Here is a 16,916-nt window from a genome sequence, read left to right as displayed (position 1 = left end):
CCATTTTTCTTTTTTCAACTATTTATTTTTTTATTTGTTCTATACAATAGAACAAATCTTTTATTTTTCTGTTATGGAATAGGCTATACAAAACACTTGGAACATATCTCTGAGCTTCTTGCAATTTTTTTTTAAACTATTATTTGTAAAATGTCTTCTAGGCACTGGGAGTACAATGAAGAGGTATCCTCCTGTCCTCATAGGAGTAAGGAAGACTAACAGGAAGTGCCAAGTGAGGGAAATGTGTTATTCTGAGAAAAGCTAACAGAGGCTCACCATGAGTGGGGCAGGGAAAGTGTTTCTGAAAGATGTAACATTTGAGCTACTTCTCAGAGGACAAAGAGAGAGTGAGTCTATGTAGAGAAGGAGAAAACATGTTTCTGAACATGCCGCAAAGGCCTGGGGGAAAGAGCGAGCATGCTTTGTGGGAGGAAATTAAATCTTTGAGCAGGGTAGCTGCAGGGAATGTAATGCAGACAATGGTGAGAGATGCAGAGGAGAACCTTCTGCGAACCGCAGTGAACAGGGTAAATAGAGAAGACTGGATTTTCATTACAGGCAACAGAATTGTTGATTGGTTTTAACCAAAGAATGGCATGATTGGGCTCTCATTTCTGAAGGGTTATGCTCCCTGCAGCATGGAGAAGGGAGGCAGGGATACGGATTAAGTAGAATGTAGGGATGGATTGCTGCCGAATAGGGCACTAGTGGTTAGACTGCAGGCAGGGCAATTGTGGGAGGCTGGAGGTTAATTTCATGGAGAGGGAGTGGGAAAAGGGTGAGGAAAGGCTCACGCCCAGATTTCTGTCTTGGGAGACGGAGGTGAGTCCCCACTCATTGAGATGGGGACACTGGAGCTGGGGAGATAAGGTGTGAAAGTAGTAGGTCAATTATTTTCTTTGTGCCTAAAGCATTTGCAAAATATTCAAGCAGAAAGGCTCAGAAGGCAGATAAATATACGGGCCTTGATAAGGAAATTTTCCAACTGCCACTGCAGGACCCTGAGCCTGCAGGGTGCAGACAGCAAGCAGGTGTGGCCCAGATGAGGGACCTGGGTGACCACATCAGGAAACCACCCTGATGGTGAAACAGTGGCTCTGCTGTGTGGACTTGGGGCTCAGCCTCCCATGGCAGCCAGTTCCTCTGTAACCAGCCCAACCAAATGGACAAGCCAAGGATTATTTAAACCAACAAATTACTGTAGTCTTCCTTGCAAAGTTTTGTGGCTTTGCTCATTTGTAAACCTCACCCTTGCCCTTGGGTGGACAGTGTTCATTGGGGCTGCTCACGTTCGTATGCTATGAATAAATCCCCAATGTTTTAAAGCAGTTTTCTCTGCAGCTCAACTGTTATTGTGTCTCAGTTTCTCTTTTTTTAATTGGTCTAGATCTCAAGAAAAAGGTCTGGGCTAGAAACAATTGATTCAGGAGTCAAGTGGGCTGCTGCATAGAAAATAAAATAGGAAAATGCCATAGGTCGTATGGCCCTTAGAGACTAACAATGCACTTGACCATATGAATGGTTCTGAGAAGTCACTTGGGGAAAAGACTCCCTGTTGAATTTTAATTAACCCGGTCTGTCTAAATCATTTGACCCTGAAACTTTTTTGCCCCCAAATGACCCCATTAAATCCCAGAGAACCAGTGTTTTGTAGAACATGCTTTGATAAATGATAGGTTAGGCATTTACATGAAGAAAGTCTATTGATACTCACATGCCTATACTTAAATTTTATGTAAAAAATAATGCCAACTAGGTTACATGATTTTTCTCAGTCATCTGCCTGTTGAAGTAATCTCACTACTAAATGCCTTGCAAACCAAAGTACGACCACCATCCACCTCTCCAGAGGACCTGAAGTCATAAGCCCACTATCCAGAAGGAACTAGCCAGCCTCTAGAAGTAGCAGGTCTTTAAATGTGAAGGCACTTGGAGAAACTGAGAGCAGCTTTACATCACCTGCATAGGGAGTGACGATTGCACATTTTCATCTTCACCCATACAATCAAGAGATTCACAGTCCCTAAATCGCACGTGAAGAATTCCGGCTCTACCAGGCACTAACATAATTTAAACCTATTTAATGATGGCTACTGTAACAGTACTTTCGGAAATCAAAAGTCCTTTGCCCTTGGCATATACGTGAAGCAGGGTCTTTGGTCACCAGCTGGAGCCAATATCTCCAATGCCACCTGCCTTCTACATTTCAGGTCTGCCAGCAGCTCTGCAGCTGGCCATGGCCTCCCAACCAAAGTCCATGTTTTGCCAGATGGGTTGAAGCTGTTCTTTAATGAATCACTGTAGATTTTCTACTAAACTTCATGCTTTTAATGATCATATTTGACCTCCCTTTCAAAAAAGCTGAGTAATAGCAGAGGGTTCTGAAGAGCTCAAGTGTTTATGGTAGAAAGAACAATAAACTGACAGACTCATCACCAGGATTGTTTTCTCTCCCAAAACCCTCATTAACAAGCTGTGTAATCCTGGATAACACACTCTACTTCTCTAGGTTTCAGATTTCTCAATTATGAAATGAGTACGATAGTTGCCAACCTTTCTGTGTCACAGTGTTACCATGGCAAGCCAATAAGATAACGGTCACGAAAACACTTTGGAAAGCATGCACTTATACAGAAATGTAAGAGACAGTGATGGACGTATCTATAATGATTACAAGCAAGGCTCAATAATTACTTATTCATAGTACTGTTGGTTCTAATTTGGTGGTGAGTCATCACCACTTGGACAATGAGTCATATGTGAAGAAAGCTTGAGTCAAAATTTCCCATGGAAGGTATCTGGCGGAATATCAGATTCGCCACCTTACTGCGTGGAATACGGTCACCATCTCATTTATAACGCTGTCACTAGGTAGTTACTTAATGTTATGCCCCAAACCCACAGCTGAATTGTTTCCCACAACTTCCGCTTTGTAAATTAAAGTAAATCAGTTTTTTTTATAAATAACTTATCTGAATAAACACTTCATCTCTTGGAATTTATTTCATCCTTGGAAGTTCCTCATCACTTGCATTGAAAGCAGAGTTGTTACCCAAGTTAAATTATGGTTTCTACCTAAGTTTTTAAAGAAATCAGTTAAAAAGTCCTCACAGGGGGCGCCTGGATGGCTCATTGGGTTAAAGTCTCTGCCTTTGGGACGCCTGGGTGGCTCAGTTGGTTGGACGACTGCCTTCGGCTCAGGTCATGATCCTGGAGTTCCGGGATTGAGTCCCGCATCGGGCTCCCGGCTCCGCGGGGAGTCCGCTTCTCTCTCTGACCTTCTCCTCGCTCATGCTCTCTCTCACTGTCTCTCAAATAAATAAATAAAATCTTTAAAAAAAATAATAAAAAAAATAAAGTCTCTGCCTTCGGCTCAGATCATGATCCCAGGGTCGTGGGATCGAGCCCCGCGTCGGGCTCTCTGCTCCGAGGGGAGCCTGCTTCCTCCCCTCTCTCTCTCTGCCTGCCTCTTTGCCTACTTGTGATCTCCGTCTGTTGAATAAATAAATAAAATCTTAAAAAAAAAAAAAGTCCTCACACTATTAGTTAGCTCTTTGAGGATATAAGAAATAGTAACATCAGTTCCCCTAGATTCCAGTCTCCCTTCAGCAATCTCATGCCTGTCCTTCTGTTCAGTCTCCACAGCTCTCTTCAGGACCTGTGTCTAGGGTGGGAAAAGACACATTCATCTACGAACTGCAGCAGGGACCCACAGTCCCTACCATTTCCCACACTACTACCAAGCCCCAGTGGTACCCAACAGATAGAAGGAAAACGAAGAATTCTATCTCAGGACCTCTCCTGGCTAATTGAGGATAAGAGTAAATATATGTCAAAGCCTGCTTGAAATTAAGCTTTTACGTATAGAAAACGTTAGTACATCATTTGTGTGGTATAGAAACCACACTGAGGAGCCGACTTTAAAAAAAGCGTATGCTAAAGAATTCAGAGACTGCATTTGGAAGTAGAAATTTGGGACTGCAACTAGATTCAGTCAAACCATCCATTTTACTAATGTTATCTAAAATTCTTCATTTATAAAGACATCAGTAACCACTGAATGTAGGGAGGTTTAAATAATAAACAAACAAATGAATAATAGGCATGGTCCCTGCCTGCACAATATTTATAATCAAGTGGGAGATAAAATCAAAAAGAAAGCAAAATAATATGTAATTACATCTTGGGATAAGTTCAGAGAAGAGTATACTGAAGAGGTTCCTCTTGACTGGATGACCAGAGAAGGCTAATCTGAGGACATGATACTTAAGCTAGAACTGAAGACAAAGTCTAAACTGAGAAAGGAGCGACAGCAAAAGCCTGAAGGCATGAAAGGGACAGCATATTTGAGCAACTATGGAAAGACTTGAGTCATATTCTAGCGAGGGGAGGAGGAATGTTAGATCAGTTTCATCAAATATTGATAGGCCTGGTAAAATGTTACATTTCAATCTAAGTGCCAAGGAAAGCTTTTGAAGGATTTTTAGCAGGGGAGTTAATGGATCAGATTAACTATTTAAAGGCAAGAGGGAAAAACAGAAAGATTAGTTGAGGGGCTACTACAACAGGCCAGGCAAGAAATGCTGGTTGTTGGACTGTAGAGGAAAGAAGTGGATATTAGAGATGTATTTAGAAGGTAGAATGGAAAGGATTTGGCAGTAGATTGAAAATTGGGGCAGTGGAAGACACCAAGGATGGCCCCTAACTGTCTGGCTTCAGCAGGTAGATGGGTGGGGACAAAATACCAGACTCCGTTCAAGGTCAAAGATGACTCACCAGGTGCCCAAGCATCACTCTCTGCCTTGGGCTGTAAGAGCGGATGAACTACTTTGATTCTAACAGGTGGTACAAATGATGGGTTGAGGTTGATTCTAACCATATCTTTCCCGGTGTGTTTGTTAGCTATCCAAATTGTCTTCTTTTTCCATGTTGAATAGAAGATCCGATCACCAAAAAGGGACATTGCAAACAAATTGTGCCTAAAAAACAAAACAAACAAACAAACAAACCAAAAACCAGAAAAAATATAAAGAATGGCAGAACATTATTTCCCAGGCTTATTGACATTTCACTTCATTTCAATTCATTGACTGAATTTTAATTACCTACCTTTTCAATTATATCCCATTTAGGTTTAGAAGCAGATATTAAGTTTAAAATTTTATTTATTCATAATCTGAATTAATGGGGTATAATTTCTAGCTTCAGATTCATTGTCCCATTCTTTTGCTAATCAACATTTAAGTGTGATTAAAGTAGAAATGGGGGGGGCACCTGGGTGGCTCAGTGGGTTAAAGCCTCTGCCTTCGGCTCAGGTCATGATCCCAGGGTCCTGGGATCGAGCCCCGAATCAGGCTCTCTGCTCTGCAGGGAGCCTGCTTCCTCCTCTTCCTCTCTCTGCCTGCCTCTCTGCCTACTTGTGATCTCTGTCTGTCAAATAAATAAATAAAATCTTAAAAAAAAAATAAAGTAGAAATAGGGAAGAAAATAGAAATACTCCAAGAGTGGATTCTGGTTGCATCCATTTCACACTTCACTAGTTTCTGCCTCTTACCACAAGCTGGTGAGTCAGTTACAGGCAAGATAGCATATCAAATGAAACATAATTGCTTCACAAATATAGGACATAGTAATTCCAAAAAGAACAACTATAACCTATAACCAACATGTGAGAATTTATTAGATGCCAAAACTCTGTTAAATGTTTTTATTTGCATTTCTTTACTTAATTTTCACAATAACCCTGAGAAATAGTTACTGCTATTATCCCCACATTAAAGGAAACTGAGGAGGGGCGTCTGGATGACTCAGATGGTTAAGCGTCTGCCTTCAGCTCAGGTCAGGATCTTAGGGTCCTGGGATTGAGCACCCCGCTCGGTTAAGAAGTCTGTTTCTCCCTTTCCCACTTCCCTCCGGCCCCAATTGGTGTTTTCTCTCTCAAATAAATAAATAAAATCTTTAAACACACACACACACACACACACACACACACACACACACACACACACCAAAAAAGGAAACTGAGGAAAAGTCATCCAATCTTCCCAAAGTCACTTGTCCAATAAATGATAAATCTAGGACTTGTACTCATTCAAGCCTTTTGGACTTCCAGACCTGCGCTAAGCCATTCTACCAGTTCAGCTGGACAAACTTAAAGTGGCAATTGCTTTAATTTATACTAAAACCCAAACTTACCGTGTAAGGTGTTTGCTAAAATGGACAGAACCTCCGTCATAATTACAGGAACAAATATAAGAATTGCTTCCTTCTCTGTTGTACTGAATCCAAAAAAGCCGTTTATCAAGCACATCCACTGACACAGCTGTTACTCTTCCTGACGTCTCTAAAAGAATTTTCTCTTCCAGGCCATTCAGGTCTGCTCTGTGAAGGCTGCCAGCCACCTCTGAAGACCAAAATATAACCCTGAGAGCAAACACATTATATAGGCATGTAATTGAAGGTAAAGTCACTTAAATGGCCAACTCTCAGTGTTAAAACAGCGGTCCCTGGATAGCCACTCAGGATGAGTTGGACTATTTAGAAGGAAATTCCAATTCAACCAATATTTATTGCCCTGCTATGGAAATTCCATTTAATTTCAAGTTAAAAAAGGAATTAGGCTTCTCTAGTAGGAAATCATGGTAGTCAAGAGCCCCACTTGTAGAGGGAAGCCTGCCTTAGTTCAAATCCAGGCAACCTTCTCAGGGAGGAGGTCCTTCTGAGTTCAAAATGTTGATTCTATGAATTATTATCCGATTTTGATATATATTTCAATGTCTGAAAACAGCAGTTACCTTTCTACTGGATCAATTGCTACATTTGCAGGATAGTTTAAGGCGCTTAAGAGAACTCGAGAATTGTTTCCTTTCATATCTGTTATTGTAATCATTCCTTCCTGTTGATTTGACCAAATAAGTTCTTCATTTATCCAATTTATTGCCATTCCTGAAACATTTTTCTCTATATTGCACACTCTCTGTAAAATCAAATTTCAAAATATTACTATTTTCTCATTCACATCAACATTGTTTTTATTTTTATGTATAAAAGTCTATTCTTTTAAGTACTTGTCATTTTTTTGTGCATTCATAAAACTATTTAAATCATGAAATAGTCACAGATACGGTGCCATTGTTTTGATGGAGCAATGTTAACCCTCCCTCATGAATATTTCTGGGCTTTAAAGTGAAAAATTATCCTAGGCTTATTGAAATTAGGCAATCAACCATAATGCATTAACAAGTTCAACTATAATCAGAGAGATTTCCATGCTATCTTAAAGACAGTTTATCCATTTACTAATGGAATTTTCCACATTCTCAGCTGAACCCAATTCTAAGCTTTGCCAAAATCTGGCAAGATGCCCTTGACCTTTGTGCACAGACTTCTAAAATAAATCAATTTCTCATTAGAGCCCCACTTTCCTGGCCCCTTCTCTTCCATCAGGCCCCACTTTTTCTACAAGTCTTCAGTGCCCTCACATTGTGACCCTATGGCCCAAAGACCAGAGCCTCTCCTTATGCCCCTTGGGTACAGTTTCCTGCTCTGTAGTGATAAAAAGACCAAACAAAAACCTCTTTTACCTCCTAATTCCAGCATGTGCAGGTAAACCGGTCAGTCTTCTTGGGGGGTGCAGAGTGGGAGGTAGGGAGAAACCCTGATTTGTGTGGTTGCAGATTTCCTTGGTTTGTTAATATTCCCACCATAGCTGATTTCTAGCCACTGACACGACATCACTGAACTCAGATTTTGCAGATTAGTCTCACAAGCTTCCACTATTCCTACACCTCATGCAAAGTAATCTAGCCAAGCCATTGAACCAGCTGCCAACATATTAATATATTAGCTCACCCAGGTGAATTGTATTTTAACGGGTGTTTTTTGTAACGGTGTTTTAACCCAAAGGAGGGGGATACAATGGTGGATTTTCGGCACCAGGTCAATCCTTTCCTAATGATTTGACACAAATTCACAAGTATTTAACTTTTTTCCCTAGTCTGTGACAGGAAACTCTCCAGATTTTGAGACTCGAGACTTTTGGAACTATTTTACAGATGGCTGAAGAATAATGAGTAGCCATTCTTGTTAAAGGTGACATTAGTAAAGTCCCAGAATGTGATAAAAGAAATTAGCACTTAAGTGAAGCTTTTAAGAATAACTGAAGGGAGAAAGAGTTGAAGAAAAACAAAAGAAACAGTGGGCACTTTGTGCTGGGAATAAATGCTTAAGGTTTCTCCAGTCACGCGTCTCTGTAATCCATCTCTCATGAATCTAGAGAACATTCCTCCTGGGACTCATTTAATGGTTCCACCAGTCACAGAGAAAGATCAAAGATCTTTTGTACGTACTTGAAGCAAAATACTTTATATATGACACCTGCTTTATTATTTTTTCCCCCAGAGTGCAAACACCTTAAGAATCAAAAAAGGTGGAGCGCCTGGGTGGGGCTCAGATGGTTGGGCGTCTGCCTTTGGCTTAGGTCATGACCCCGGAGTCCTGGGATTGAGCCCCGAGTCGGGCTCCCAGCTCAGAGGGGAGTCTGCTTCTCCCTCTCCCTGTGCCTCTCCCCTCCACTTGTGCTCTCTCTCAAATGGATAATGAATACATAAGATCTTAAAAAAAAAAAAAAAGAATCAAAAATGTTTTCTTCCTAAATATCAGTGCTAAAACCCATGACTATCAACAAATCAGGTTCCCAAACTCAGTACAACTGACATTTGAGGCCAGATAATTCTTTGTTGTGGGGGCCATCCTCTCTATTTTAGGATGGTTAGTAGCATCCCTGGGCTCCGCCCACTAGATGCTAATAGCACATTCTCTCTCCTTGCCAGCACAGGTGTGATAACCAACAATCTTTCCAGACTTTCCCAAATGTCCCTGAAGGAGCAAAATTGTCCTCACCTGAGAACCACTGGAGCCAAAAGTAATCATGTAAGTAATCTCTTTTAACCATGAAGTGGTGACCTGACTTAATAAATTTATATAGTTTCAAAATTCCATTGACATCCTGACTCCTTTTGGGGTCTTCTGAGTATCAGTGCCACACTGATGAGTTTGTTCAGTAACATGCGACAGATACAAATGAAACAAATATCTACAAATGTCAGAAATATTTCAATTGAAATGTAATTTTCATTCATCTGTTCTTTACAAATTAATGATACCATGTTTGTCAACCTATACAAAAATCCCTTAAATGCTTTAGGGTTGTACTTTACCTCTTGCCTTGTCCCATTCAGAAAAACTCTTTGCAGAAGTTTTCTTTCTAGATCTACCCAATAGATTCTTCCCTTATTGTAGTGAAAATCCATGATCACTGATACACCAGCATCTGCCACCAATTGCTCATGATTAGTTCCTTCCAGGTCAATCCTAAAGATACTGTTTCCATGGGAGAAAATTAAGAAGGGTGCAGGACCTGGGTGGGAAGAGAAAAACCAAACTGTATATTTTCAATATTTCATCTGATTTAGACTAAATATTTCCCCATGGCAACCAATACAAGTAGGTTTAATATTTAATTCCTGGTTTTGTATTTTCAATAAAGAAGATTATATGAAGAACATGTTCCTGTGGATGTTCTCCATTAATTTCACAAATCATCTTCTTCACAAATGGATTGTAAGAAATGAACATTGTCAAGGAAATGTTCAGGATAAAAGAACTTTTTGAAGAGAAAACCACATTCTACTCTCACCTGTAAAATGCCATTTTATTTATTTATTTATTTATTTATTTATTTTTAAAGATTTTATTTATTTATTTGACAGAGAGATCACAAGCAGGCAGAGAGGCAGGCAGAGAGAGGAGGAAGCAGGCTCCCTGCTGAGCAGAGAGCCCGATGCGGGGCTCAACCCCAGGACTCTGAGATCATGACCCAAGCAGAAGGCAGCGGCCCAACCCATTGAGCCACCCAGGTGCCCCTAAAATGCCATTTTATATGAAAAAAGAAGCCACCTCCTAAACTCTGTTTTGGATAAGCTCTGGATGAATGTAAATTTTAATTATGCAAAATGGAAATAATATTACAGATATTATCATTTTGGAAATGGAACCCACCTCCTCTTCTTACCTTATGAACAGAACTTCAGGGTAGTGACAGAGAAGACAGGGGAAACAGGGAGCCCTTTTTTTTTTTAAGGATTTTATTTATTTATTTGAGAGAGAGAGTGAGATCATGAGCAGGAGGGAAGGGTAGAGGGAGCAGGGAGCTGAGCAGGGAGCTCAATGTAGGACTCGATCCCAGGACCCAGAGATCATGACCCAACCTGAAGGCAGACATCCAACCGACTAGACCACCCAGGTACCCGAAAACAAGAGGTCTTAGGCGGAAGCAAGGAACACACCCTGTGAATGCTCTGAAGTGTGTTGTCCCTATTGGCATTGCCATATAAAACACAGGCTGCCCAGTCAAGTTTGAGTTGCATATATATTGCACGGGACATACTTATGCCAAAAAATCATTTCACTATTTACCTGAAATTCAAATTTAACTAGTTGCTCTATATTTTTATTTCTAAATTGGGGTGGTGTATCTCCCTGGATTTTTTAATCCTGCAGGACTGAGCCCTGAACCCTAACCCTATTGTCTCCTGTTCCAGGCGATGGCCACCTTCCCACTTGGACTCCCAAGTAGTCAACACCTGCTGGGGAATGCAATACTTCTCTTTGGAAACCTTGGCACCAGTGATTAGCTGACTCTGCACAGAGCTTGCCTTTGATGCTTCAGGAGAACGCCAGAGAAGAGCTTTGTCTCCTGCAGCCCGGTTAATTGCCTTGGTCTCTTCTGCCTGAGCTCCTTCCACTGTGCCTTTAGAAAATCTGGAAGCTCTGGGATGAGTGGGGCACTGGAGATGAATGCTATCATAGTCTACATTCCCCACTAGGTTTATTCTGTTTTCACATTAGCTTTTAATACCTTAATGTGACATAGTAAATGTGTTTATTATTCTAAGGATTAAATGAAATGATGGATTAACCTCCTCTTACTCAGGGATTATGTTCTACAGTCAGAAGACATTAACTCCACTTTAGAGGATATCAGAATAGATACAAGAGGAAGGAAGAAGTGCAAGATCCTGAGAGTTTGAAACAGATGCCAGCATGAGTGTCCAAGCGATTAGCTCCGTCATTCTTCCTGTATCTTTCCCGTGATAGAAGATCCCTGTGCAGATATGGAGGACAGCCCATTTTCTTTTTTCTTTTTTTTAAAGATTTTATTTGTTTATTTGACAGAGAGAGGCAGAGAGGCAGGCAGAGAGAGGGGGAAGCAGGCTCCCTGCTGAGCAGAGAGCCCGACGCAGGGCTCAATCCCAGGACCCTGAGATCATGACCTGAGCTGAAGGCAGAGGCTTAACCCACTGAGCCACCCAGGCACCCCAAGGAGAGCCCATTTTCTATTGCCACTCCAGCTGTGGAACCAGAGGTACCATAGAAGAAATGGGAAGGGCACTGAACTGAGAGCTGAGAGGCCTTGTTTCTAGTACTGGCACCACAGCTTCCCTACACATCTCACAAGACCTGCTTGCCCACGCCAGAGGATTACTGGGGAAGAAATAAAATTTATTATTATTTTTTAAAGATTTTATTTATTTGACAGAGATCACAAGTAGGCAGAGAGGCAGGTAGAGAAAGAGGAGGAAGCAGGCTCCCTGCTGAGCAGAGAGCCTGATGCAGGGCTCAATCTCAGGACCCTGGGATCACAATCTGAGCCAAAGGCAGAGGCTTTAACCCACTGAGCCACCCAGGCACCCCTAAAATTTTGTTTAAGAATTTATTTATTTTGAGAGAGAGAGAGAGAGCATGAATGAGAGGGAGGAACTGAGCAAGGACCCCAAAGTGAGGCTTGATCCCAGGATCCTAGGATCATGACCTGAACCAAAGGCAGACGCCTAACTGACTGAGCCACCCAGGGATCCCAGAAATAAAATTTTAGATGAGAAAGAATTTTGTTAATTGTGGAGCTCTACATAAGTATAATTTGTCATTGTTGATTCCTAAAACCGAGGTCTCACTACATAGTCTTGTGCCACTATTCAGGTTTGAACCCTGGGATGAAAACGTTGGTGTAACTCATTTCTCCCAAAGCAATATGTCCTAGAGGAGAAGAAGGCATACAAAAGACATCCTAAACTGAGAGCTACTGATCTGTCAGACTGTAGATTTAGCACTAGGAATCATTTCTTTGAAATGTGTGTCATACATTCTCTATAAACTGAATAAATGTGCCCATATTATTAATTTTATAGTGCACTGATACATTGATAAGACCAATAAAACTTTTTATTCATTAAAAACATTTTAAAAATTGGTGGGGGAGCACCTGGGTGGCTTGGTCATTAAACGTCTGTCTTCAACTCGGATCATGATCCAGGGTCCTGGGATCGAGCCCCACATCAGGCTCCCTGCTCAGTGGGAAGCCTGCTTCTCCCTCTCCCACTCCCCCTGCTTATATTCCCTCTCTCCCTGTCTCTCTCTCTGTGTCAAATAAATAAATAAAATCTTTAAAAAAAAATAAAAGTATTATACTTCATCTCAGAGTCATGAGTTTGAGCCCCACTTGGGTATAGAAGTTACAAAAGAATTAAATACAACTTTTAAAAAAATAAATAAAAGTATTACTAAATGGGAGGTTTCCAGCTTTAAAAAAAAAAAAGGAAAGAAAGAAAAGGCACTCTAAACATCTAAACAGACTGTAACATAATGCTTTGTACATAATCAATACTCAAAAATTTTTTTTCATTTTATTATTATTTTTTTTAATTTTTTTTATTTTTTTTTAATTTTATTTTTTATAAACATATATTTTTATCCCCAGGGATACAGGTCTGCGAATCGCCAGGTTTACACACTTCACAGCACTCACCATAGCACATACCCTCCCCAATATCCATAACCCCACCACCCCCTCCCAACCCCCCTCCCCCCATCAACCCTATGTTTGTTTTGTGAGATTAAGAGTCACTTATGGTTTGTCTCCCTCCCAATCCCATCTTGTTTCATTTACTCTTCTCCTACCCCCTTAACCCCCCATGTTGCATCTCCTCTCCCTCATATCAGGGAGATCATATGATAGTTGTCTTTCTCCGATTGACTTATTTCGCTAAGCATGATACCCTCTAGTTCCATCCACGTCGTCGCAAATGGCAAGATTTCATTTCTTTTGATGGCTGCATAGTATTCCATTGTGTATATATACCACTTCTTCTTTATCCATTCGTCTGTTGATGGACATCTAGGTTCTTTCCATAGTTTGGCTATTGTAGACATTGCTGCTATAAACATTCGGGTGCACGTGCCCCTTCGGATCACTACATTTGTATCTTTAGGGCAAATACCCAGCAGTGCAATTGCTGGGTCATAGGGTAGTTCTATTTTCAACATTTTGAGGAACCTCCATGCTGTTTTCCAGAGTGGTTGCACCAGCTTGCATTCCCACCAACAGTATAGGAGGGTTCCCCTTTCTCCGCATCCTCGCCAGCATCTGTCATTTCCTGACTTGTTAATTTTAGCCATGCTGACTGGGGAGGTGATATCTCATTGTGGTTTTGATTTGTATTTCCCTGATGCCGAGTGATATGGAGCACTTTTTCATGTGTTTGTTGGCCATCTGGATGTCTTCTTTGCAGAAATGTCTGTTCATGTCCTCTGCCCATTTCTTGATTGGATTATTTGTTCTTTGGGTGTTGAGTTTGCTAAGTTCCTTATAGATTTTGGACACTAGCCCTTTATCTGATATGTCATTTGCAAATATCTTCTCCCATTCTGTCAGTTGTCTTTTGGTTTTGTTCACTGTTTCCTTTGCTGTGCAAAAGCTTTTGATCTTGATAAAATCCCAATCGTTCATTTTTGCCCTTGCTTCCCTTGCCTTTGGCGATGTTCCTAGGAAGATGTTGCTGCGGCTGAGGTCGAAGAGGTTGCTGCCTGTGTTCTCCTCAAGGATTTTGATGGATTCCTTTCTCACATTGAGGTCCTTCATCCATTTTGAGTCTATTTTCGTGTGTGGTGTAAGGAAATGATCCAATTTCATTTTTCTGCATGTGGCTGTCCAATTTTCCCAACACCATTTATTGAAGAGGCTGTGTTTTTTCCATTGGACATTCTTTCCTGCTTTGTCGAAGATGAGTTGACCATAGAGTTGAGGGTCTATTTCTGGGCTCTCTATTCTGTTCCATTGATCTATGTGTCTGTTTTTGTGCCAGTACCATGCTGTCTTGATGATGACAGCTTTGTAATAGAGCTTGAAGTCCGGAATTGTGATGCCACCAACTTTGGCTTTCTTTTTCAATATTCCTTTGGCTATTCGAGGTCTTTTCTGGTTCCATATAAATTTTAGGATTATTTGTTCCATTTCTTTGAAAAAAAATGGATGGTACTTTGATAGGAATTGCATTAAATGTATAGATTGCTTTAGGTAGCATAGGCATTTTCACAATATTTATTCTTCCAATCCAGGAGCATGGAACATTTTCCCATTTCTTTGTGTCTTCCTCAATTTCTTTCATGAGTACTTTATAGTTTTCTGAGTATAGATTCTTAGCCTCTTTGGTTAGGTTTATTCCTAGGTATCTTATAGTTTTGGGTGCAATTGTAAATGGGATGGACTCCTTAATTTCTCTTTCTTCTGTCTTGTCATTGGTGTAGAGAAATGCAACTGATTTCTGTGCATTGATTTTATATCCTTACACTTTACTGAATTCCTGTACAAGTGCTAGCAGTTTTGGAGTGGAGTCTTTTGGGTTTTCCACATATAGTATCATATCATCTGCAAAGAGTGATAGTTTGACTTCTTCTTTGCCGATTTGGATGCCTTTAATTTCCTTTTGTTGTCTGATTGCTGAGGCTAGGACTTCTAGTACTATGTTGAATAGCAGTGGTGATAACGGACATCCCTGCCGTGTTCCTGACCTTAGCGGAAAAGCTTTCAGTTTTTCTCCATTGAGAATGATATTTGCGGTGGTTTTTTCATAGATGGCTTTGATAATATTGAGGTATGTGCCGTCTATCCCTACACTTTGAAGAGTTTTGATCAGGAAGGGATGCTGTACTTTGTCAAATGCTTTTTCAGCATCTATGGAGAGTATCGTATGGTTTTTCTTGTTCTTTCTGTTATTAATGTGTTGTATCACATTGATTGATTTGCGGATGTTGAACCAGCCTTGCAGCCCTGGAATAAATCCCACTTGGTCGTGGTGAATAATCCTTTTAATGTACTGTTGAATCCTATTGGCTAGTATTTTGGCGAGAATTTTTGCATCTGTGTTCATCAAGGATATTGGTCTGTAGTTCTCTTTTTTGATGGGATCCTTGTCTGGTTTTGGGATCAAGGTGATGCTGGCCTCATAAAATGAGTTTGGAAGTTTTCCTTCCATTTCTATTTTTTGGAACAGTTTCAGGAGAATAGGAATTAGTTCTTCCTTAAATGTTTGGTAGAATTCCCCCGGGAAGCCGTCTGTCCCTGGGCTTTTGTTTGTTTGGAGATTTTTGAAGACTCTTTCAATCTCCTTACTGGTTATGGGTCTGTTGAGGCTTTCTATTTCTTCCTGGTTCAGTTGTGGTAGTTTATATGTCTCTAGGAATGCATCCATTTCTTTCAGATTGTCAAATTTGTTGGCGTAGAGTTGCTCATAGTATGTTCTTATAATTGTCTGTATTCCTTTGGTGTTGGTTGTGATCTCTCCTCTTTCATTCATGATTTTATTTGGGTCCTTTCTCTTTTCTTTTTGATAAGTCTGGCCAGGGGTTTATCAATCTTATTAATTCTTTCAAAGAACCAGCTCCTAGTTTCGTTGATTTGTTCTATTGTTTTTTGGTTTCTATTTCATTGATTTCTGCTCTGATCTTTATGATTTCTCTTCTCCTGCTGGGTTTAGGCTTTCTTTCTTGTTCTTTTCCAGCTCCTTTAGGTGTAGGGTTAGGATGTGTACCTGAGACCTTTCTTGTTTCTTGAGAAAGGCTTGTACCACTATATATTTTCCTCTCAGGACTGCCTTTGTTGTTCCCACAGATTCTGAACCGTTGTGTTTTCATTATCATTTGTTTCCATAAATTTTTTCAATTCTTCTTTAATTTCCTGGTTGACCCATTCATTCTTTAGAAGGATGCTGTTTAGTCTCCATGTATTTGGGTTCTTTCCAAATTTCCTCTTGTGATTGAGTTCTAGCTTCAGAGCATTGTGGTCTGAAAATATGCAGGGAATGATCCCAATCTTTTGATACTGTTTGAGACCTGATTTAGGACCAAGAATGTGATCTATTCTGGAGAATGTTCCATGTGCACTAGAGAAGAATGTGTATTCTGTTGCTTTGGGATGAAATGTTCTGAATATATCTGTGATGTCCATCTGGTCCAGTGTGTCATTTAAGACCTTTATTTCCTTGTTGATCTTTTGCTTGGATGATCTGTCCATTTCAGTGAGGGGAGTGTTAAAATCCCCTACTATTATTGTATTCTTGTCGATGTGTTTCTTTGATTTTGTTATTAATTGGCTTATATAGTTGGCTGCTCCCACGTTAGGGGCATAGATATTTAAAATTGTTAGATCTTCTTGTTGGACAGTTCCTTTGAGTATGATATAGTGTCCTTCCTCATCTCTTATTATAGTCTTTGGCTTAAAATCTAATTGATCTGATATAAGGATTGCCACTCCTGCTTTCTTCTGTTGTCCATTAGCATGGTAAATTCTTTTCCACCCCCTCACTTTAAATCTGGAGGCGTCTTCGGGTCTAAAATGAGTTTCTTGTAGGCAACATATAGATGGGTTTTGTTTTTTTATCCATTCTGATACCCTGTGTCTTTTGATTGGGGCATTTAGCCCATTAACATTCAGGATAACTATTGAGAGATATGAATTTAGTGCCATTGTATTGCCTGTAAGGTGACTGTTATTGTATATTGTCTCTGTTTCTTTCTGATCT

At 40.4% G+C, this 16,916-nt stretch overlaps 1 protein-coding gene across 3 annotated transcripts in view; it reads right to left on the bottom strand.

Annotated features, from left to right (window-relative positions):
* The window catches only part of EGF (epidermal growth factor), a 108,599-nt gene that overhangs the window by 69,905 nt on the left and 21,778 nt on the right, over positions 1-16,916 (bottom strand). For 2 of the 3 annotated variants that reach the window (XM_047718212.1, XM_047718213.1), the window contains 4 exons: positions 9,219-9,418; positions 6,795-6,976; positions 6,196-6,423; positions 4,777-4,979 (listed from right to left, as the gene is read on the bottom strand). In XM_047718212.1, the coding sequence (XP_047574168.1) occupies positions 4,777-4,979; positions 6,196-6,423; positions 6,795-6,976; positions 9,219-9,418 (813 nt within the window). Of the gene's footprint in view, positions 1-4,776; positions 4,980-6,195; positions 6,424-6,794; positions 6,977-9,218; positions 9,419-16,916 lie in introns of those variants that run through there. The other variant, XM_047718214.1, reaches the window with a different exon arrangement.

The sequence above is a fragment of the Lutra lutra genome, chromosome 2 (assembly GCF_902655055.1).
Source record: "Lutra lutra chromosome 2, mLutLut1.2, whole genome shotgun sequence".
Classification (NCBI taxonomy): domain Eukaryota; kingdom Metazoa; phylum Chordata; class Mammalia; order Carnivora; family Mustelidae; genus Lutra; species Lutra lutra.
Note: the sequence above shows the minus strand (reverse complement) of the source record. Positions and strands in the feature narration are given on the sequence as shown.